This window comes from Oreochromis niloticus, linkage group LG9 (genome assembly GCF_001858045.2).
Source record: "Oreochromis niloticus isolate F11D_XX linkage group LG9, O_niloticus_UMD_NMBU, whole genome shotgun sequence".
Taxonomy (NCBI): domain Eukaryota; kingdom Metazoa; phylum Chordata; class Actinopteri; order Cichliformes; family Cichlidae; genus Oreochromis; species Oreochromis niloticus.
Genome location: NC_031974.2, coordinates 5,260,050 through 5,283,266, shown reverse-complemented (window position 1 = coordinate 5,283,266; position 23,217 = coordinate 5,260,050). Strand labels below are relative to the sequence as shown.

At 40.7% G+C, this 23,217-nt stretch overlaps 2 protein-coding genes across 9 annotated transcripts; one reads left to right on the top strand and one right to left on the bottom strand.

The window, feature by feature from the left end:
- Positions 1–1,053: 1,053 nt before the first annotated feature.
- On the bottom strand, positions 1,054–22,543 carry LOC100706246 (zinc finger protein 271). Of its 7 annotated transcripts, none has more exons than XM_019352928.2 (4): positions 22,524–22,543; positions 7,387–7,484; positions 2,720–3,484; positions 1,054–1,851 (listed from the first exon to the last, which is right to left on the bottom strand). In XM_019352928.2, the coding sequence occupies exons 2-4, from the start codon at positions 7,402–7,404 to the stop codon at positions 1,156–1,158; spliced, it is 1,479 nt and encodes a 492-aa protein (XP_019208473.1). In that variant the 5' UTR covers positions 7,405–7,484; positions 22,524–22,543; the 3' UTR covers positions 1,054–1,155. The 7 variants fall into 7 exon arrangements, with proteins under 7 accessions (XP_019208473.1, XP_025766080.1, XP_025766083.1 ...); XM_025910295.1 differs by lacking the exon at positions 22,524–22,543 and adding an exon at positions 9,672–10,690; XM_025910298.1 differs by lacking the exon at positions 22,524–22,543 and adding an exon at positions 9,672–10,690 and having other exon boundaries at positions 1,054–1,848.
- Positions 13,389–20,583, top strand: LOC102080177 (gastrula zinc finger protein XlCGF26.1). Of its 2 annotated transcripts, XM_019352913.2 has the most exons (3): positions 13,389–13,957; positions 14,264–14,437; positions 18,119–20,583. In XM_019352913.2, exon 3 carries the CDS (start codon positions 18,154–18,156, stop codon positions 19,897–19,899), a length of 1,746 nt encoding a protein of 581 aa, XP_019208458.1. In that variant the 5' UTR covers positions 13,389–13,957; positions 14,264–14,437; positions 18,119–18,153; the 3' UTR covers positions 19,900–20,583. The 2 variants fall into 2 exon arrangements, with proteins under 2 accessions (XP_019208458.1, XP_019208457.1); XM_019352912.2 differs by lacking the exons at positions 13,389–13,957; positions 14,264–14,437 and adding an exon at positions 14,708–15,071.
- Positions 22,544–23,217: the final 674 nt, after the last annotated feature.

The following is a 23,217-nucleotide window of genomic DNA, read 5'->3' as shown; positions in this document are numbered from 1 at the left end:
TCTCTTTACATTGCTTTCACGTCCTTTTAAGTCAACACCTTGCATCCTAGTGGTCATAGCCACAGTGCCAACACTTCTTATTAGTCTGCACCCACGTGCACTTCTGACCTGTAGTCAGTTGACTGAAGTAGGTGCACTGAAACAGATAGTGCTCAGAGTTGGAGCGGTACGAACAATACACCTGTCACTCCTTTGACTCGCTGCTTGATGGTGAAGGGAAGTCTGGTGCGGTGTCGTGTTCTGCCGCATCAGAAACTGCTTGTGAAAGAGAGCACAGAGTAGGAGCGTCAAAGCCAGAATGTGGTGTGAAGAAAAGGGGAGGCATAGATGCTCTGTATGTTTTGTTGTTCCCTGCATGTTTGATGAAAAAAGATGTCAAAGTACCAACTCCATGATGTCCCCTGATTTCCTCACTGTTTACAATCCAGTACAGTACAGTGAGCTTAGTAGAAAAGTCAGATCCATTTCTTGGATTGCATTTGTTTGGTGATGGTTAATCCTCCTGCACTCTGCTTTATAATCCAACTGCAAATCCTTAGTATAATCCCATCTTCCAGGAGTGTCTGGTCTGCACAGAGTTCGGAGGAAGGACGATTGAATCTTCTCGAAACACTGATTATTGGATTATCTCCATGGATCTCTATCACTCACCCTCCTTCTATGAGCAAGTCTGAACATGCCAGTATACGTGCTGTGAGACTTACACTTCCTTTCAGTATTCACCACATGTTGAATATTCAAAATCAATGCAGAATTAGTTCTCAGTCATACAATGTATCTATTACAACTTAACCCCACTTCTTCAAGTGGCTTTTCCTTCTGCAAGCCACCAATGCAAATAAGAATTAGTTCTTCAGCCTAATTAAATAATGGCTACACAGGCACGCTCACTGACTCACAAGAGGTATTTCTGCAACTTTATAACACAAGTACTACTACCACCAAATACTACTGTTTTGAAGGGAAGAGACTAAAATGTAACTGGGACATTTTGGAGCATGAAGAGCTTCTAGGAAAAATACTTGTTTTATATATATATATATATATATATATATATATATATATATATATATATATATATGCAGATTCTTATATTTGAACTCCATTACTCACTGCAAGCCCAGAAACACTACCTCATCAGATCTAACTGTGATATTAGCTGACACCCTTTACAGGAGATTTCATCTGAACTCTGTGGAGCCTGATCTCAAGGCTTTTAAGTCTCTCCCTGCAACCAGAAGAGGAGATTTTCATCTCTTCGGATTCACTGTGACCAAATGATGGGAGTGATTTCAGCCCTGTATGATCATGTTGATGTTTGCACAGAGCAGATAATGAAGTGAATGTTTTTGCACATTGGTCACACTGAAACTGTTTATTTACAGCGTGGGATCGTTTGTGTTTGGAGTATGAACTGAGATTCTTGAAGCTTTTGTCACACTGGTCACAGCTGTAGTTTCCTTCCATGTGTGTACGTTCATGAAGTATACGGCTATTTGAATGTGAGAAGCTTTTGTCACAGTATGTGCACTTGTATGGTTTCTCTCCTGTGTGGACTCGTTTATGTGCTTTAAGCTGACCTGCAGTGGTGAAGGATGACCCACACTGGTCACAGACGTGCTTTTTAACCCCACTGTGAATGAGTTCATGGCGTTTTAATGCACTAGGTGTGGGGAAGCCTCTGCCACATTTTTTGCAGTAGTTCAACTTTTGTCCAGTATGTCCACGTTGATGTATTTTTAGGTTCCTTTGATGATAGAAAGTTTTTCCACAAAGGTCACAGTGAAAGTCTTTCCCACCACCACAGTGATGACAGGGTTGAGAACTGGATCCATCTGTGTCGCTCTGCTTCTAAACAAAGACACAAAGACAGTATAAGTCAGTGCTTCAACATTTTTATCCTGAACGTTACTTAAAAAAAAAAAAAAAAAAAAAGAAAGAAAGAAAGAAAGAAAGAAAGAAAGAAAAGAGTCCCTACACCATTTTTATGGTTTCAATTATAACATTTAGGTTATGTTACAGATCACTACCAAAACTGGAGACTTCTCAACTTCCTGGCACTGGTACCCTCATTCACTGGCGACGCCACTGGGGTCAACAGAACGACTGAACTGTCAAGCAAATTGCCCAATCCTATACCATGATAATAACAATGTAATAATACAGTGGTACCACAACAATGGTAGATTAAAAACACTCCAATAAAAGCAAGACTATAATAAAAACACAGTAATTCCACAATAACGTCACTCTAATACTGACACAATTCTGAAGCAATACAGCAATAAGGCCACTGTAAATCTGAGTGCAAAAGTAGATCTGACTGCTGGGTCCATCTGACAAGAAGGATAGGAATATGGTACTGTTGGAATCCTACTACACACACACAGACACATAAATTCCATCCATTCCATCCTTAAACAACAGTCTATATAACCGGCAACAAGTCAGACTCGCTCCCGGTGGGTGTTGGACTTCTCGCTGCCCTTTGTCACAAATTCTACCAGTAGTAATAGTAGACATAACAATGACCAGTACTACAAAATGCAATTTTTATTTTGATAATGTAAGCAAATTCACAACTGAAACTAAAATTGGATGACTCAACCAGTGTCCCATTTAAATGCAGTAGAATTACTAACATGCAAACACAATTGAATGAGCAGACTTGTTCCAAACAGTCAGGCTAAAATGACAAGATACAAATAAAAATACATACCTCACAGTAACTGCACTTGTAGAGTCTCTTTCTGGTGTGGATCTGTTGGTGTTCTTTCAGGGAATGTGGATATTTAAAAGCCTTCTCACACAGGTCACATTTATAGGATCTCTCTTCGGTGTGGGTAATTTTGTGGATTTGTAAGTGTGCATATGTTGTAAACCATTTGTCACACTGATCACAGCAGTACACATCCTCTCCAGTGTGAATGCGTTGGTGTTTATTTCGGCGTCCAAGGTTGTTAAAGGTTTTCCCACAAAAGTCACAGCTGTACGCCTTAATTCCAGAGTGGGAAACTTGATGAGTCTGTAAGGCATCATTGCGAGTATAAGATTTACCGCACTGATCACACTTGTAAGCCTTAACTCCACTGTGGATGAGTTGGTGAATTTTTAGCCCACTCTTCTGTCTAAAAGGTTTTCCACACAAGTCACAGCTGAATGGTTTCTCTCCAGTGTGGATGAGCGTATGACTATTTAGGTTATTCTTTAGAGTAAAACACTTTCCACACAGGTTACACTTGAATGGTTTAACTCCACTGTGAATGCGTTTGTGTGTCTTTAAGGTATTCCTCAAACTAAAAGATTTTCCACACAAGTCACAGCTGAACGGTCTCTCTCCAGTGTGGATCACTTGATGTCTTCTTAGGTTAGACTTTACAGTAAAATCCTTCCCACACTCGTCACAGGTGTATGTTTTCTCTCTCTTTCTTCTGTGAGGTTTGTCGGGCTCCTGAGAGCACTGACTTCTCAGTCCATGTTGGTCCTGCAGTGACAGAGATACAAACAGATGCAGTGAGTGAAATGCAGTCGTGGAACAAACCGAAACTTCAAACTCCTTCAAACTAGTTTTAAACCTGAAGGTTGAAACAAAATCAAGGCTGTCAAAAACAATGTTTATAGTAAGGCGAGGTTCAGTACAGATGAGAATTCAAGCAGAAATTCTGTGAACTACTTGAATATTTTTCAGAGATTGTCCTGGTCATATATCAAATCAAATCAAATAACTTTTATTGTCACATCACATGTGCAGGTACACTGGTTCAGTACATGTAAGTAAAATTCTTGTGTGCGAGCTTCACAAGCAACAGAGGTGTACAAAGTACAATAACATAAGAACAAGCAAAATATAAGAATGGCTAAATCTGGGAATTATATGAATAAATATACGTACAATATAAGAGTGTATGCATATTACTGAATGTGTATACTAAATATGTATGTCAACGTGTGTGTATATGTGTGTGTGTGTGTGTGTGTATCCATATTTTACAAATTAAATAGAGTAAACCATAAAATAAAATATATAAAATATACAGAGGTTGGTAGTTGACATGTGCAAAACAGTGGCATTTATATACAGTGTGGAGTGCATAATGTTGAAGTTCCAGTAGTGAAGGTGAGGTGTCTATGAAGTGTTCAGCAGTCTGATGGCCTGGTGGAAAAAGCTGTCTCTCAGTCTGCTGGTACGGGACCGGATGCTGCAGAACCTCCTTCCTGATGGAAGTAGTCTGAACAGTTTATGGCTGGGGTGACTGGAGTCCTTGATGATCCTCCCCGCTTTCCTCAGGCACCGCTTCCTGTAGATGTCTTGGAGGGAGGGAAGCTCACCTCCAATTATCTGTTCAGAGCACCACACTACTCTCTGGAGAGCTTTGCGGTTGTAAGCAGTGCTGTTGCCATACCAGGTGGTGATGCATCCAGTGAGGATGCTCTCAATGGCACAGCGATAGAAGGTCCTGAGGATGCGGGGGCTCATGCCAAATCTTTTCAGTCTCCTGAGAAAGAAGAGGCGCTGCTGCGCCTTCTTCACTGTTTTGTTTATGTGTACTGACCACGTAAGATCCTCAGCCAGATGTACACCAAGGAAGCGGAAGCTGCTCACTCTCTCCACAGCGGCGCCGTTGATGGTGATGGGGGTGTGTACTTCTCTGCACCTCCGGAAGTCCACTATCAACTCCTTTGTCTTTGCGACGTTGAGGGTGAGATGGTTGTCTTGACACCAGTGGGTCAGGGCGCTGACCTCCTCCCTGTAAGCCGTCTCATCACCGTTGGTGATAAGACCCACCACTGTAGTGTCGTCCGCAAACTTCACAATGATGTTGGAGCTGTTAGTGGCCTTGCAGTCGTAGTTGTAGAGTTAGTACAGGAGAGGGCTCAGTACACACCCCTGTGGAGCACCAGTGTTCGGTGTGATGGGGGATGAGGTCTGACCACTTGGCGTCTGTCAGACAGAAAGTTAAGGATCCAGCTGCAGAGGGAGCTGCTCAGTCCTAGAGTTTCCTGTCCAGCTTCGAGGGAACGATGGTATATCAGGATTATGATGCATTAGATGAGCCCAGTGAAATATAGAGCATTCCCAGAGTATTTTAATTTAACAAAACACCAGCACTTGGTGTCCCTGTATCAATTTACTCACGCAGATTTGACTGCAGGTGCCATGTAACTATGGCAACAACTGTGACTGGCCTCTCTAGTACAGTTAATTCAAGGTCTCAATATAAGAAATGTTAATCTCAGCATCAATAAAAGGACACATTCGTTGAGGAAAGTACTGAACACACGAGAATGTCCAAAGAAGACAAATATTGTTTCTCCTAAAAAAAAATGGCCACAACAAACAGGATACAGGGGGGGAATAAAACACCCGGATAAAACACCAGGACACCCACAAACATAAATGCTGGCAACGACGTTGACTGCTTATGTAGAGCTTATAATTTAACATACGAAGATTGACCACATAAGTCTAAGTTAGCCAACACTCTGTCATGTTGGAAATAACTCTTTGTTTTTCAGTATTTTCCATATTTTATAATTACAATAAATAATCATAACAAGAGAACAACATCAACTGAGTCCTTCCTGTGACTCAGAGGAAGTTCAGCTTTCATCACCATTTACTTTATTTTGTTATTAAGCTGCTGATTGTTTGTCTATACTAAAAAAAATATTGAGAGATCATCTCACTTCCAAACATCACTGATGCTCTGTTATAAATTCATTTGTTAGAAAAAAGTTTGTCTTTCAAAATATGTTAATTTATACAGAATTGAGCACAATGACCTGCTGTTTACCATGAAGAATAGTCTAAAGGCTTTTGTTTGTTTCTGTTTGTGCATCATAGGTTTTAAATAAGCAGATAGTGACAAACATGCATGCTGCGCCCAAACTTTAAAGAGCCACTTTACATCATTTCTGACAATAAACAAAAAGCAGTCTCTCCATGGTATTTCTCATTCAACGGAGAGAGAGCACAAATACGACTAGGGCTGTTCGATATAACGATATATATCGGATGACGATATAAAAACGTCTATCGTTTCATTTTACGCTATCGTTTGTTTCGTGGTGTCGCAAAATAAACTGTTTACGGCAATATTTTTTCATCATTTTGATGGTCACTGTAGCGGCTATATTAATTTCTTAAAGTTTCCTCTTTCTCTTATATTTTATATAACCACACTATGGACGGACAAGCACTTGTTTTTATGCGTTGTCGTTAGCAACAACGATGGTAAAACCACGGCGTGTCCGCTTGTTTATGTTCCACATACACCTTTCACAATAAAGCTCAAGATCCTGTTGAGACTTTTCAAAATAAACTGAATCACGTGAAAGAGTTTTTACAGATGAGAAGCAAAAAAGAGCTAAAAAATAAACCTTAGACTCAAACGTTAGAACAGGCTTTTCCCCGCAGCACGCCGTGTAATAAATACTAACAAAGAAAACGGCGGCCGTTACAACTTATGTCTAAAAATGTATCGTTTCATGGATCAGTTAAAACACTCGACTCCAGGTACACGATGCCCAGCTGGAAACACTTCCCGCAAGTCGAGCTGCACGAGATTCACAGAATTTACAGAAAATGTTACATTTTTGTAATTTATATCGTTATCGGACGATAGAATTCTTATATCGGGATATGAGATTTTGTTATATCGCACAGCCCAAAATACGACTGCCACTAGCTACAGTAGACAGTAGAGTTGGAGTCTGTTGACCCACAGAAAAGTGAGATACTTTCCATGTGGAGGGGCGTGGCCTGCAGTGCCGTGCAGGGAAGGCAGACGCACCTGCACGGCATCCGTAATCATGCCCCGCCAACTTAAATATTGTACTGAGTCTTGTGGTTGTGGTAATGTTGAGCTGGCAGCGGAAGAGCTGCAACTCTGTGTGCATTGTGAACAACAACCATGTGTGTGCTAATGAAGAATGCTGCAAAGCATGGTAATGTCACCGGGTCTGCCGTGGTCATTCACAGTGGTGCCGAAACCCAGGACGGGAGGCACGGCAGACCCAGGACTGGGCCAGCAGAGGGAGGGGCCGGTGCAAATGGTGGCCGACCTGGTGTCACCAGTGTGACTTCAACATGATCTCCTTTTATCTAAATTACATATGAGCAGAAATGCAGGACAAGAGAGCCATAATTAAAAAATGCTTTAAAAATTATTGTTTAATTGATTGATGTTTTTGTTCCCGTGTCTTATTAAAATCTGATCTTTTTGTCTTGTTTTGATTTCAGAGATTCTCTATGTGTGAATAAACTGAGGTTGAGAAAGAATAACAACACTAAGCCTGATGTTACCTGAGACCGTAATAAAACCAACAGCAGCCGATAAAGTGCACATAGTTATAATTGTAGCTTAGCAGTGATATTGTGCTGACCTTTTGTGTTGAACTCATTGTTTCCTCTGTAGTGACTCAGCTGAGTCCAGGTGGATGAAAATGTTCCTCTGCTGCTCCGTCAGACTCTTCTCCTCCTGCTGAAAAGGTGGGACACAAAGACACATTTTTGTCAGGCAACCATTTTGATCCTTGAAAAAAAAAGAACCTACGCAAATTAACATTAAGAAGATTGACTTGTTCCAGCAGCTGCAGGATGGTTTCTGCAGGCTGAAGAACAGCAGTCACTGCAGGAATAAACATCTGCACATTGATTTTCTATTAGAGGAACATAGTGAATGCAGACACACACAGACTCTGTCCAAACCCTCAGAATAAAAGCTGTCCAGCTCTGTGTGTCCATCAAAAAATTTTTTTTTACAAATCCTGCTGGAATCAATGTTGTTACAACTGCAGTCAAAGCAAGATGGAAATATTTGAGAAGGGAAGGTTAAATCCAATCAAACCAAAAGTCTTAACAGGTATACACAGAATAACTGCACTTTGGTGCCCCATTATAGCTTCAGAACTGACGTTTGTGACAGCAGGTGCACAAACAAGGTGATCAATTTATCCCTACCAAGTTAAAACAAACTATTCTAAAATAATTAAAGAGTGAGGATGTCAAAGTTATTGAGAGAAAATAAATTTATCTTCCCCTTCCTCTTTAAGTAAAAGAAGCAAGCTTCAAAAATCATATATGAGATCTGCCCAACTGATCACACAACTGAAGTGTAATCTGGATGTGAACGCCTGTGTATTTTGTGAAAACAAACCTGAAATCCTGAATCACTCCCGGCTGCAGTCCAGTAGGATTCAGTTACCACGCTTAATAACCTCCTGAAAACCAGCCTATTATTTTATGTGTTTAGTAGCCATATACATGTAGAAACGTGTCTGTACAGTATTACCACATAACCTGTGCTATATTTTATAATCTAAGCATCTAAGTCTTTAAAGGGAATAAAAAAAGACACGAGAGTGTTTATGATAACACATTTCTCCTACTTGCCTCCACACAATGAGCCGTACACAACGTTGTAGATGCGCAGATCTTTTTAGAGAGTCGACCTTTAAAAAGAGCTGCAGTGATCGCGGTCAGCGCTCCTTTTGTCTCCTCTGCTCCTCAGTTTGTTCTCCTTCAGCGTGAAAACCATAAACGGCAGGAGACCTGCAGCAGTGAGCAGCGTCCAGCTTCCGAAGCGTGGATCGCGACACCCAGGTCACGTGACCAGGGCTTAAACCTTTGGCGTAATCAAGTCAAAATGATGGAGCTATATAAATAATATATAAATATATTTGAATGGCTACGGTTACTTGACAGAAAGCGAGAGACAAAGAGTGCATGGTGAGCTCCATTGACTCCCATCAGCAGAGAGGGAGAGAGAGCATCACACTGCGCTGTATTCATTCAGATCTCTGAATAAACGCGCCTCTGCTTTTAAACAACACAGGATAAAATATTCAGCTCAGACTCCATCCGCTCTTTTTTCTACTTTCACCTGAAAAGAAATTGCCGAATCGGTTGACGTCATTGTCACGCTAACCCGTTACTCACGCGCTGCGCAGCCGTGAAGAATATGCGCTTCCGGTGTGAATATCTCATAAATAAAAGGACAGATTCACTGTGGAAAATCCACAGCAGTGTGAAGTACAGGAAGATTTCCTCGTGTTCAGAGGCTGCTGAGCAGAGGAGGATTTAAAGATGTGCGTGAAATTGACGATCTGTCGGAATTATCTACGCCAGCGTCTGGCTTTTATTGGCAGTGTGTAGAACAAAGCCGATGACACGAACTGACAGAAAGCTAAAAGTCAACCAAACACATGCAACGTTGCAAAACCAGCTGTAAACCTGTGTGCTTATTACAGTAAACACAGCAGTCATTTCTTTGTGTGTTTCGCGTCATAAACTGACTTCTAAATAGATTTATTCTGAGCAACACAAACGATAAAAGATGGAATATTTTGCTGAAGCACACAGTTTACTGTCGTTAACCGTCTTAGTATTTTTCTTTCCTTGTTTTGCGGGATTTCTCCAAAACGTGTTGACCGCATGTACTGAAAGTCTGGTATAATAAGTAGTTTGCTGGGGTTGTGCAGGGCTCGTCTGCGTCACTCAGCAGCATCCATCAACATGTAATGGTAGCCGAAATGGCCAGTAGGTGTCAATGTGGAGATGGGTTTCTGATTATTTCAGACGGGTCGGATGTTGCGGTGTTTCACGCTTTGCACATTCAGGATCTACCCAAGACTAACTGAACTGACATTAAAGTTTGCTCAGTTCTTACCTTAGAACCCACAAACCGAGAGAAGGGATGAAGCTGGAATTCCTTCCAGACACAGGAAATAGATCAGGGAGCAGAAACCCACGTGGTTATCTGTAGACCCATCCCATTTCCGGCGTATTCCACCTGACACGAAGCCAGTAGCGCAGACGGGGGAGAGTTGAGGGAAAGCACCAAAAAGAAGTCCCTCCTATCCCCTTTTCCTGATCACTTTACCTTAATATGGATGGAAAACGTCATGACGTGAAGGAAAGATGCGAAGAAGATAGATAGATAGATAGATAGATAGAGCCTCGCTACATGCTTCCTAACCGCGGCATTTCATCTCGGGGAAAACTATCACGGAGAAGTAAAGCAAGTGTGTAAGTTCATCCCTGAATGTTTGCATAGTATTTCCACGTTAAGCTTAACAACTGATATATTGAGCCCCAGCTGGATTGGCCATCGGAGTTCCATATTGAGGTGAAAAGGAAGCGATTTGTCCGGTACTTCAGCTAGAATTAAAAAATAGACACAAAGCAGGAGTTATTCTGTCTTTGCTGCGCAGTTGCAGCTACTTCTCTCATTCACTCATTCACAGAGCTGAACAGGTGATGGAGAAACAGGTTTACCTTTTAGGTGACATGAATGAGTTGAAGAGAAGTTATGAGCTGTTTTTGAGAGACAAATAACAGCAGGATCCTTTTCTACATAGCTGACGGCTGGTAACTGTCCAGGGGCGGGTCTAGTAAAGTTTTGTCAGGGGCCAGGTTGGGCATTAACAGGGAAAGGGGGGCACAAAGAAATATTTTTCTTTGTTATGTCATTTAAAAACTTTGAATAAATAATTATCTGAATCTTACAACAAAAGTGGTCATCTGATTAAATGTATAGAAATCCATTATTGTATATAGTAACTAATAAGTCTAATATACACCCTAGTAACCTATAGTACTTCTATAGGTGCATCTGTGCAGTCTGCAATTCTGTTGAAGAAAGATGTTGAATCTATTTAATTATTGTTGAAAAATAAGTGATTTCTGTGCATTTGTTTTACACTTGCATTAAATTAAAGTTGATTACATCGATTAAGGGGAGTGGTTCCCTAATATTTTTGCTGGGAGTTGGCAACCCTTTTAGTTAGGCAGGAAAGTACTCTTTAAAATACCAGAATAGGGAGGATGGTGTATGTTTAAATGTATTAGATTGATCAGTATTGCTGAACTATAAAATGTTTTGGGTGGAGTGTAATTTTTGCATACAGGTATAACAGAATAGCTTTAGTCTCTTGTTTTTTAAAACTTGAGTATGAACTTGTAAAAAAAAAAGCACCAAGATATTTATAAAAAACAGTTTTATTGATTACAAAATACGCTATATTGGATTCATATCGGTATCGGCAGATATCCAAATTTATGATATTGGAATCGGTATCGGACACTGAAAAGTGGTATCGTGCCATCTCTACCCCATTCCAATAACGTATTTTTTCATTTCTTTGTCCCTTTCTTTCGGAAAGTTTTTTTTTTTTTTTTTTTCTTTTTTCTTTCGGAAAGTTTTGATAGCGATAGCATAGGTGTAGGTGCATGGTCTTCGCCAGCAACAGATCATAAAGCCGCATAAGATAAATTTATCTTCCTTTCCTAAATCTTCTGTTGTTAAATCTACATATTGGAAACTCAGCAGCTCATTATTACAGAAAGACATTGTGAAAAAGGCTCCTGGAGAACTGATCTCAAACTATTGACCTATAGCTCAAGAAAATCTAAAGTTTGGAAAAAACTGGGAATTTCTGGGAATTGGCAAATATTTAAGGAAGGTTGGCAGCCTTAATGTGAAACCAAAAGATTAGAGGAAGAAAATACAATCTCTCAAATTGACACTAACTGAAGAGGATAAATTGAACCTTGCTAAATTACAAGATAAATTAGATGGCTCATACTCAGACAGAGCAAAAGGAGCCTTTATCAGATCCAGATCTAAATGGCTTGAAGAAGGTGAGCGCAATTCCTATTATTTCTTCAGCTTAGAAAAGAAAACCTCAAGCATAATATTAGCAGATTAATGATAAATGTGGTAACAGAGGATTACAGATTAATCTCTAAACTCTGTAGTCATTTCTATAAGGAACTTTATAGCTGTACATTTTCTCAGGAAGCTTCAGATCACCTCCAGATCTTAGAATCGCTGAATGTTAAATCTGTCAGCCAAGAAGATTCTATATTATGTGATCTACCTGTCTCATTGGAAGAAGTCAAAGATGCAATTGGGCTATTAAAAATAATACATCTCCAGGCACAGATGATCATACTGCAGAATTATATAAAACTTTTTCTGAAGAGTTGTCTCCCTTTCATCTTGAGGTTTTCGCAGGAAGCATAGGAAACCAACAACTTCCCACTACGATGAATCAAGGTTTGACCACGTTGTTTCAGAAGCCAAATAAGGACCTCTTAATGATTGATAATATAAGACCAAATAGCTTATTAAATAATGATTATAAAATATTTGCTCTAATTTTACCTAACCGACTTTGCGTAACCTTCCAATAAAACAAGAAGTTTGTTATTTAGGTATCATAATAACCAAAAACCAGGAAAGAAGAATTGATCAAAATTTTTATCTTATTCTAGAGAAACTCAAACACAGATTTACTCAGTGGCTCTTAAGAGATTTGTCATTAAAAGGCAGAGTATTAATAACTAAAGCAGAAGGCATCTCTCGTCTTACATACGCTGCATTGGCATTTCACCTTGATAATAAACTCATAAAAGAGGTTGATAAGTTACTTTTCAACTTTATTTCGAAAAATAGGACACACTAATTGAAAAAAAACAGTTCTTATGAACTCCTGTGTCAATGGAGAACTTAATGTGTTAGATTTTAACACTCTAAATAACACATTCAAAATAAATTGGTTCAAAAATCTAATTACTAATCCTACATCCATTTGGAATACTATACCTATGTACATGTTTGCTAAGGAAGATGGTGCTGATTTTTTCCTTACTTGTAATTTTAATAGTGATGAAATCCCTATAAAAATCTCTGCATTTCATCGCCAAGCTTTTTTAACATGGACTCTTATTTAGAAGCATAACTTATTCCACACAGTTATTATATCTGGAATAACAAGGATATCTTATTTAGAAGAAAATCTCTCTTCTTAGGATGTTGGTTTAGGAATAATATTGTTTTAGTCAACCAATTTTTCAATTCCAATGGTATGCTTTTCTCCTATGAAGAATTTTGTCTACATTTCAATTTAGCTATAAATCGTGATGATTATACAAAAGTATTTGGCTCAATATCATCACAGGTTTTAATGCTTTTTAAGAATAAACCTAATATCACTTCATTCCACAGGCCGTTGGCATCTTTAATACAAACTTTTGTTGGAAGATATGCTTTTCTAAGCATTCTATAAACAACAATAAATCTATCAGATCTTTATTTCTAATCTAACTAATCAGTTTTTAATTACCAACAAAGTTAAAGACATTTATTATAAATTAATACACAGAATTTACCCAGCTAAAGATTATCTTCAAAGCATATTCAATTTAGACATTGATGCAAACTGTAGCTTTTGTCAAAAGTGCAAGGAATCTACTCTGCATCTTTTTTCGTTTTGTAACCTTGTGCAAGACTTTTGGCAGAGATTATGTGTTTTTATCTCAGAAAATCTATTTAAAGGATTTGTACTGTTTTGGAACTATTTATTATTTGGTCTACACAAACACCAAACACATTTCAACATTGACAGCAGATATGTGATTAACTTGTTAATCTTAATGGCTAAATGTCATGTTCACAAATCCAAATGTTTAGGAAGACATCCCTCTTTTTATGTATTTTCCTATGAGCTTGTGCAATATCTTAATTCAATTAAGAACTCTACTAATCCAAAAGTTATAAAAACTATGGTTGTGTGTAAAAGAAATGAAGATCCTTCAATCATTCTTTGCTTTAATCAGTTAATCTTTTCCCCCTAGCAGGTTCCCCCTGTAGGTTCTGAATAATGTTTATTTGTTTGTTTATTGTATACAATTTTTTGTAAGCATAACACCTTTAATATAGTACTGTTTAATTCTAGTTTGTATTGTGCTGATGTTTGAATAAAGGTTTGTTAAAAAAAAGAAAGAAGACGAAGAAGCAGGGGGAGGAGACGAAGAAGAAGGGGTGTGCGTACTGTGCTCTTTGCTGTGTCTTTCCACCGTTTTAAAAATGGGCACTTTTTGAAGAACCCGTTTCAAAGTATTGTGGAGAAGCGTCGTGTTAAATCTAATCGATGAACGGCTTTTTGTCAGGTATGTATTGCAGCTGCGAAGACGAACGTACGTTCCCCTGTTAGGTTACAGCTGGTAGGAAGGTGCGTTCAGTGTGTCTTTGTAGTTTTAAGTTTCCATGTCAAACGAGATAAAACAGTTATTTCTGGATGCGCAATTGTTTGCTGACTTTGATTAAAAAAAGAAAAAGAAAAAAAAAGTGTTTTTGTAAACCACGTGATGATTTAAGTCATTTAATCTTTACAGAATATGTGAACGAGACTAAAAGAGCAATGTTTATGTTTAGTAAACTGACGTCTCTAAATGTAACTGCTTTTATTTTATTAGTTCTGACGAGGACAGCTGAGTGATGTTGTTGGTGAGCTTGGATTAAATCATCTCTAAACAAAGAACTTGTCCTCGTGGTGACTGACTTGGGGAGTGGAGGTCAGTGAGCCCATTGTCTCTGCTGGTCCGACTCCAGACCAGCTCGCCCCTCCTGAGTCTGAGAGGAGATCCAGAGTAAGTCAGTTATAACTACATTGGTTGCTTAACTTTATCATTTTCTACAGGGTCTCTCTCTCTTAGCTCATTTTGGTTTGATTTCTGCCTTCTGTTTAGCCTCTCTGTTTGTCTGCCTCAGTACGTCAATGTTTTATCATTTGAGTTAAACTCTGTTTCCCTTCATATGAAGGTGATGTCTGTGGAGTGATCTATGTGGAGACTGTGGGAAATATACATGTAGCAGTATTTCAGTAAGTGTCAGTCAGTCAAGAAGCAAAATAATATTTAAACTAAAACACATTAAAAGAAGTGTTTTGCTTGTAACTGCATACGTGCCTGCACAGGGGCGGTTAGAACAGGATGTACTCAGGATGTGGCGTACACGATCACGGGCCTCATAACGAACAACAGGAGACAGCTGGGGGTGAAAGGGTCTCGAAACAGCATTCTAAGTGTTGTAAAAAGGAGATGCAGCTAACTGTCGCTGATGCATGATATGTAACTTGCTCACGCATCTTGGGCGTGTCCAACCCTTTAAATAAAGAAGTTCTCGTCCTTCCTCTTTGAGATCTACTGGACTACACTGAGGGTGGTATCGTGTACGTCTCCCACATATGTGCTTAATACATAATTGTTGTTGACTGGACCTGATGTGAGTATTGGTTGTTTGTTCTCAGCCCAACATAAAACAATCGGGACAAGAGGCTCAGCATGACCTCATTAAAAATGCTCTGTTTTCCTTTTCCACTTCTCTTCTTTCATATTCTTTCTGAGGTATTTTCTTGTGTAAGCTGTTAACTGTTGTGATGGAGATTTCTTTATTTTATATGTTGATCATATGTTTTGACAATATCACTTTAGTAATATCTATAGTACATTTTGTGTGATTTTGTTCTACATACAGGAAAACATCAAATATGTATTTCACAGGTTATTCCACACACACAGATGGGTATTGTGAGTGAGTTGGACTGACACTCCCAGGCACCATGAGACATTAGCCAGATAGTGAGACTCCTTCTCCTTATCTCCAGGGAGGAGGAGTTGAGATATTGCAGTTATATTAATTAAAATTCCATATAACCGTATAGTGTAGTATTAAGTTGGCATGGCCCTGAAAAATAAAGGCATTAGACTACGTGTCCTTGGGGGGTAGAATGCTGTAGACCAGGGTCTCAAACTCAAATGAGCCGTGGGCCACTTCTGGCACCGTCATCTCATTGGAGGGGCACTTTAGTGTCCAAGTAGTACAAACAAAAAAGAAAGAAACAAAACACTCACTAATATTTCAAAAAATATAATATTTTGTTTGTTTTATTTAATTAAAAATATTGTATAACAAGACAAAACTGCAAACAAGAACTCCTTTTTTCTCTTTCTCTTACTATCCTTTCATTGAACTACCAAATAAACAGCTCTTTCTGGCCAGACACGTTGCAGCACTTTTGCTATAATTTTGTTTGTATTTAACAAAATAAAAAGGCAGATATAAGTGTACACATTAGTTATCGACTGCAAATTAAAATTGTTTTCTTTCCAAATAAATCTCTCACCGAACTAACACAGCCAATCCCTCAACATGTTTGCACTCTCTTATTACCTCAGCCAGGTCTGCGGCTCCGAACCGTGTTAAGGAGACCTATGGCTGATACTTCGGGTTACGTGTCGGGCTCCTAGCCAGGAGCTAGCTTTACTGTCTGGTAGTGGTGTGCCATACTGCATATTTGTTTGTTTTTTGTGATTTTTCCTTTTGTATTATTAATTACTTAAAACCCAGGACATAATTAGGAGAAATAATTTATTTATAATTAAATAAAAAATGCTTTATTATTGTGGCAGGCCGTGGTCTGCGATGCTGCTGCAGGTGAGATTGACTCACCTTCACTGCATCTACAATGATCCCTCACCGGCTTAAAACCGGTGCCCTGCTTGTGCTGTTGTTGTTTTTGGTGTTGATGTGTACAGCTGGCAGCAGGAGGGCTGCAGCCGTTGAATGTAGGCTACGATTACAGCAACCGGGTGATCACTGTAAGGGCGGCTCGGGGTGAGCCGGAGGCTGGCGCGCCAGCGGGACCTGCCTAGCTGGAGATGGAGGTCGAGGTTCGCGGGGGTCTTGCCTGAGGGCGGCATGCTGTCCGCTTCGGCTGTCTGCCCAGCTGCCTCTGAGCCCCAGCTCACTTCCACTCCTGCTCCGCCGCCTCTGCTTGCCATATGGGTGGCCATCAGGCCAGCTCCCGGGCTTCTGCTGGAGGAGCGAGCGACCGCCAGAGTGGACACTTCCCCGTCGCTGGGCCGGGGCATGGGGCGCCGATGGTCCGGGCCGATTCCCTTGCCTGCTCGCGGGGTGGGGGGAAGCGGGCGAGGGGGTATGGGGCAGGGCGTGTTCTGCGATGCCGCTGCAGGTTTGGTGGTGGTGATGTGTACGGCTGCCAGCGGGAGAGCTGAAGACGTTGAATGTACTGTTACAGCAACCGTGTGATTATTGTAAGAATAAATGATGCTGCAAAGCATGAAAATGCCATCAGGTCTGCCGTGGTGGCGATCTTTTATTTATTTATTTATTTTTTTAATCTTAAGTGCACGCAAACCAGTAAACAAATTAAATCAAATACTGTTGATAAACTATAATACACAAATTACAAATTCTCAACAACAAAAACAATTGGTAAAAATATAATTAATATGTAAACAACTTAATAACCCCCAAAGTGTCTAAGTCACGTGACGTGTCAGCGCAACACCGAAACATAAGGGGGGGGGGGCAAAGTGTGCCTGCTCTCGGCTGACACGGGAGCTGTGAGTCCAGCGACCTGGCTGTTTCGTTTTTGCCGAAAGCACAGCATAGCAAACAAGCAGAACTCAAAGTAAAGAATCGATCTAACCAGGCTAGTATTGATCCGATCCCGATCCCGACTTGGGATTGATACTATCGATATTTGGATCGATCCGCCCACCACTACTGTCTGGGTCAACTTTGCTAGCGAGAGACAGAAAGAGGCATTGAAAGGCGGCTGCAGCAGAACTTTAATGTTTGGGAGGAAAACACGAACACAGTGTACAGTCGAGTCTATACATGCTTCCATCTCCCATTTCCCATTATTGAATAATATTTTTTTAAATATTTCTTCACATCAATATGCAAGAAGAGGTGATGTGGACCGCAAATGGCCCACGGGCCGCGAGTCTGAGAACCCTGCTGTAGACTCTAACCCACGCTTGCCTGTGAAAAAGTAGATAACAGGGGACCATCTTCTAGTGGAAATGCATTATAACTCACCTGTGCATTATAATAAAAGGTGTTGATTGCAGCTGACAGTGTCTGCAGACTTTGATAACTGTGTGACACCCTCGTGGTTAATCAGAGGGAAATCTGAGTCAGTGTGGATTTGGTTGTGCAGCTCTCACACATACAACCTGAACTGCACATTCTAAGTGTGATGTTCTTCAAATTTAAACAAAGTAAAAACTAAAAACCTTTGAAGTCACACAAGCCAATATTTTATTCACAAGTTGAACTTTTACTGCTTTTATCCCAAAAATGAGCTCACTTCAAATATTTACCACAGCATAGCGTCCCCAGGCACCTGAGACGTTTGGCAGATGGTGAAACTGTTTTTCTTTGTGAGGTAAGAGGGGGCACTTGGGGATGAGCTGAAGGTATAGACCTGATGTCACTGTTTGGGTTCTTTGTCATTACAGGAGAAAGAAGTGAAAGCAGGCCGAAAACTCAGCACATGGATGATATCAGCCAAAAACATCCAGCACTAGCAAGTAAAGATGAGCCAGCGGCGATCCCTGTGGAAAAGACTTGTCCCGCTATGAAGCAGCCCAGAAGACGCAAGCGCGCCAACAGGGAGGACAGAAGCTTGAGCTGTGATCAGTGTGGGAAGACCTTTACTCAGCTCGGTAGCTTAAAATCACATCAGCTTATCCACACCGGTGTGAAACCATTCAGCTGTGATCAGTGTGGGAAGACCTTTACTCAGCTCAGTAGCTTGAAAACACATCAGCTGATCCACACCGGTGTGAAACCATTCAGCTGTGATCAGTGTGGGAAGACCTTTATTCATAGCTGGAGCTTAAAAACACATCAGGTCGTCCACACGAAATTTAAAGCTTTCAACTGTGATCAGTGTGGAAAGTCTTTTACTCAGAAAGGTCACTTAAAGAGACATTATATGATCCATGTTGGAGGTAAATCATTTGTCTGTGATCAGTGTGGAAAGTCTTTTCAGGATAGAGATCACTTAGAGAAACATCAGGGCGTCCACAGTGAAGTTAAACCTTTCAGCTGTGATCAGTGTGGAAATTCTTTTACTGGGATTGATAGGTTAAAAAGACATCAGCGCATCCACAATGGAGAGAAACCTTTCAGCTGTGATCAGTGTGGAAAGTCTTTTACTCAGATGTGTAATTTAAAAGCACATCAGCGCATCCACAATGGAGAGAAGTCTTTCAGCTGTGAGCAGTGTGGAAAATCTTTTACTGATATTGGTTACCTAAAAAGACATCAGCTCATCCACTCTGTTACTAAACAATTTGTATGTGGTGACTGTGGAAAATCTTTTATTGATATTGGTCACCTAAAAAGACATCAGCTCATCCACTCTGGTACTAAACAATTTGTATGTGGTCACTGTGGAAAGGCTTTTTCTCGCATGACTAGCTTAAACTCACATCAGCTCATCCACTCTGGAGTTAAATCATTTGTATGTGGTCAGTGTGGAAAGTCTTTCATCCATAATACAGAACTACTGAGGCATCAAAAGACCCACAAAGTGTCCTCCTGTGAGAAAAGGACAAAAAGACATCAGCTCATCCATCGTGGAGATAAACCTTTCAACTGTGAACAGTCTTTTACTCTGAGATGCAGCTTAAAAAAACATCAGCTGATCCACACCGGTGTGAAACCATTCAGCTGTGATCAGTGTGGGATGTCTTTTACTCGGATTGCTAGCTTGAAATCACATCAGCTGATCCACAGCGGTGTGAAACCATTCAGCTGTGATCAGTGTGGAAAGACCTTTACTCATAGATCCAGCTTAAAAAAACATCAGCTGATCCACACCGGTGTGAAACCATTCAGCTGTGATCAGTGTGGAAAGTCTTTTACTCGGAGATGCGTGTTAAAACAACATCAGGTCATCCACACGAAATTTAAAGCTTTCAACTGTGATCAGTGTGGAAAGACCTTTACTCAGAGATGCAGCTTAAAACGACATCAGGTCGTCCACTCTGGTACTAAACAATTTGTATGTGGTGACTGTGGAAAGTCTTTCTTCCATAACAAAAATCTGTTGAAGCATCAAAAGACCCACAAAGTGTCCTCCTGTGAGAAAAGGGGCAGACCAATGGGACATTACCCTGTCAGGGTTCATTTGAACACAGTGGGAGAAACAGGGGATCTGAACAAAAGTTCTTCTGGATGCTGCGTCAAACTTAAAAAGCTTGAGATCAGGCTTCACAGAATTCAGCTTTAATTTCCTGAGAAAGTCAGAGCTTCACTATGTCTTTGTAGATCTAGTGAAAACATGAAAGGGTGCAAAAAGAGGCACTGTGGTACTGCATGATGAAGTCAGAAGTGACAGAGAAGTATGTGAGCGTGGTTCAGGACATGTATGTGTGGTAGCAGTGACTACCACACATACTTGGGTTGAAGGTGGGGGGAGGATTACATCAATTCTGAGTCCCTTCTTTCTTTTTCAAAGCGAGGGCAATACTCAGGAAAGGATGATGACAATAGAGCTGCAAGACTGGATGGAAAGAAAAAGAGTTTAAAAGAAGATCATGAATGTTGTGAAGCGATTGAGCCGCGATAGCAAAATCTTAGCTTATGGAGTTAGTTATCCCAATACAAGTTTAGCAAGTTACACTTTACTGGCTGCGTCCACAAACAGCATACAGAGCAAACATTACTCCATCATCTGATCACAAGAAAAGCAAAATGTCAGAAGAGTTCACTTTCTGGGTCAAACTGTCAGACCTGTTACTGTTTATTTGGCTGTTCATCGTGAGGTCATTATCAGTGTCAGTGCTGTGCCACTTCTATTGTAACTCACATGAAATGTGTTTTAAATGGGCTCTATTATCTTACAATATTGTGTGCAGTGTTGGTCAAGTTACTTGAAAAAAGTAATCAGTAACTAATTACTGATTACTTAAAACTTAAAGCAACATTCTCTGACTGGAAGAAATTTGTTTAACATTTAAACCTATTTTCTGCACATTCTAGCTTATAAAATAAAATATTTTTTGTGTTTACACTCAGTCTTTCAAATAGATGCAAGTAAAACAGTAGCAAATAAACTAGAAAGCGAAAATTTCAGAAGAAATTTTATGTGTGCCTATGCCGCTGCTATTCAGTGTAGTTTGCCATTCATACAGCTACAGAGAGCAAAACTCAGAAGAGCAGCCATTCTCCACCATGAACTATGGTAAAAACAAACACCGCTCACGCTTCACAGATAACAGCTTACAGTTTTGTGTAAAGATGAAGTTACTTCGTACAGCGCCGATTTGCAGACGCTGTGCACACAGGTTCATGAGCAGAAGTCCCATTGTACCACGGCAGATCCGACAATGTTTGCATGAACACGCTTTGAAGCATTACGTTATGGACCACTTTTCACACATGGTTGGTGTACCCAAACAGCCGGCTGTAGCTTTTCAACTCACAGCCCGACACACACCCAAAAACAGCCGAGAGAGCACAGACTACGGCCGAGAGGCGTGATTGCAGGTGCCGCTCAGGTGGGTCCACCTCCCCTGCAGCGGCACTGCAGACCACGCCCCGCCACACACATCAAACACGTACAATAAATATTTATGCACTTTTGCATTCACTTTTTGTTTTTTGTTATTTTTACACAGTGTTCTGAATGATGAACAATGGTCTACAGCCAATCTTGTGTATTATTATACAAACTTTGGTTGTAAGATTCAGATAACTATTTAATAAAAGCTAAATATTTTATATGAGAGTAAGAAAGAAAAGTATATCTTTGTGTCCACCTTTCTCTGTTAATGCCCTACCTGGCCCCCTGGCAAAAGCTTTGCTAGATCCGCCCCTGCACAGTTACCAGCTGTCAGCTACACAAAAAAAGGAGCTTGGTGTATATTTGTCTGTCAGAAACAGTTCATAACTTCCCTTCAACTCATTCATGTCACCTAAGGGTAAACCTGTTTCTCCATCACCAGTTCAGCTCTGATGATTCAGTAAGGACATCTCCTGATTTCATCTTCATGCTCCAGCAAACATCAGCTGATACTAGAAATTAAAATCAAAAGAATTCTAACAACAGCTGATCAAGCTTAAACGTGCTGCTGTTGTTTAGCGCGATAAACAAACAAGAGAGAAAAGCCGATCATTGATCAGTTTCATGACTGAAGTTTCAACAGGCGAGAGAATGACAGGGGAGGCTGTCATAAAGTTCAACATCGGTAACATCGGTAACTTAGCGCGCACACAGCTGTATACAAACTCCGTAGTGCTAGCTAGCACGCAGTACGAGTTATTGTAAGTGATTGAAAAAGTCAGCACAACGAAAATAAACTACACCTAAACTCGGTTTATATCTGACCCAAATAGAGTGCAGGTCATAACTTCTTACCTGAAATTCAGTTCACCTCACGCTCCTGCCTTCGCTTTCCCTGATCCACGATTGACCTCCGCGTTAGCAAACACCGGTCGATCGGCGGTAGCCTCACCGCCTTGTATGTCTCGTTCGCGGCATGTCCTTTCTGTCACACACCGGTGGATAGCTGCCCTCTGTTGTAGCTCCACCACCAAACAACTCAGTTATTTTTTCCACATTGACCAGCATCATCGGCCCATATAAACGAAAAATAAGTCCAGCTAAGACACAGACCCTTGCCGAGCGATCGGGCGATTAAACAAATTTTAGCCACCTCACTATCAGCCAAGCCTGGGTGGTTTTTCACGAAGGGTCGCTAGCCGCGCTAGCTAGCTAAGCTAGCGGCGCTAGCTAGCTAGCTAGCCAGCCAGCCGGCTATCAGCAACACGTAAGAGAACTGTTGCTAAATAAACTACACCTAAACTCGGTTTATATCTGACCCAAATAGAGTGCAGGTCATAACTTCTTACCTGAAATTCAGTTCACCTCACGCTCCTGCCTTCGCTTTCCCTGATCCACGATTGACCTCCGCGTTAGCAAACACCGGACGATCGGCGGTAGCCTCACCGCCTTGTATGTCTCGTTCGCGGCATGTCCTTTCTGTCACACACCGGTGGATAGCTGCCCTCTGTTGTAGCTCCACCACCAAACAACTCAGTTATTTTTTCCACATCGACCAGCATCATCGGCCCATATAAACGAAAAATAAGTCCAGCTAAGACACAGACCCTTGCCGAGCGATCGGGCGATTAAACAAATTTTAGCCACCTCACTATCAGCCAAGCCTGGGTGGTTTTTCACGAAGGGGCGCTAGCTAGCTAAGCTAGCGGCGCTAGCTAGCTAGCCGGCTATCAGCAACACTTAAGAGAATTGTCGCTAATATGGGATGTCTTGATAAAACGAGCAGATATTTGAAGTTTACACACCTACATTCCCACCTGAAAATATCTTAAAAGTGTATTTTGTGACCTAGAAACACGAATAAAAGACATATAAAACGAAGTGGTGTCCGCCATTGTTTGACTCGGTAGAGGCATGCTATGAATTGTGGGATATGTAGTTTTCACCAAGCATGGCGCCCTTTAGGCCGTACTACTCCCGGTATACCACTAGAGAGAGCCAACACACCACAAATGAAGTCTGTTTCTATGGTGCCAAAAGCAG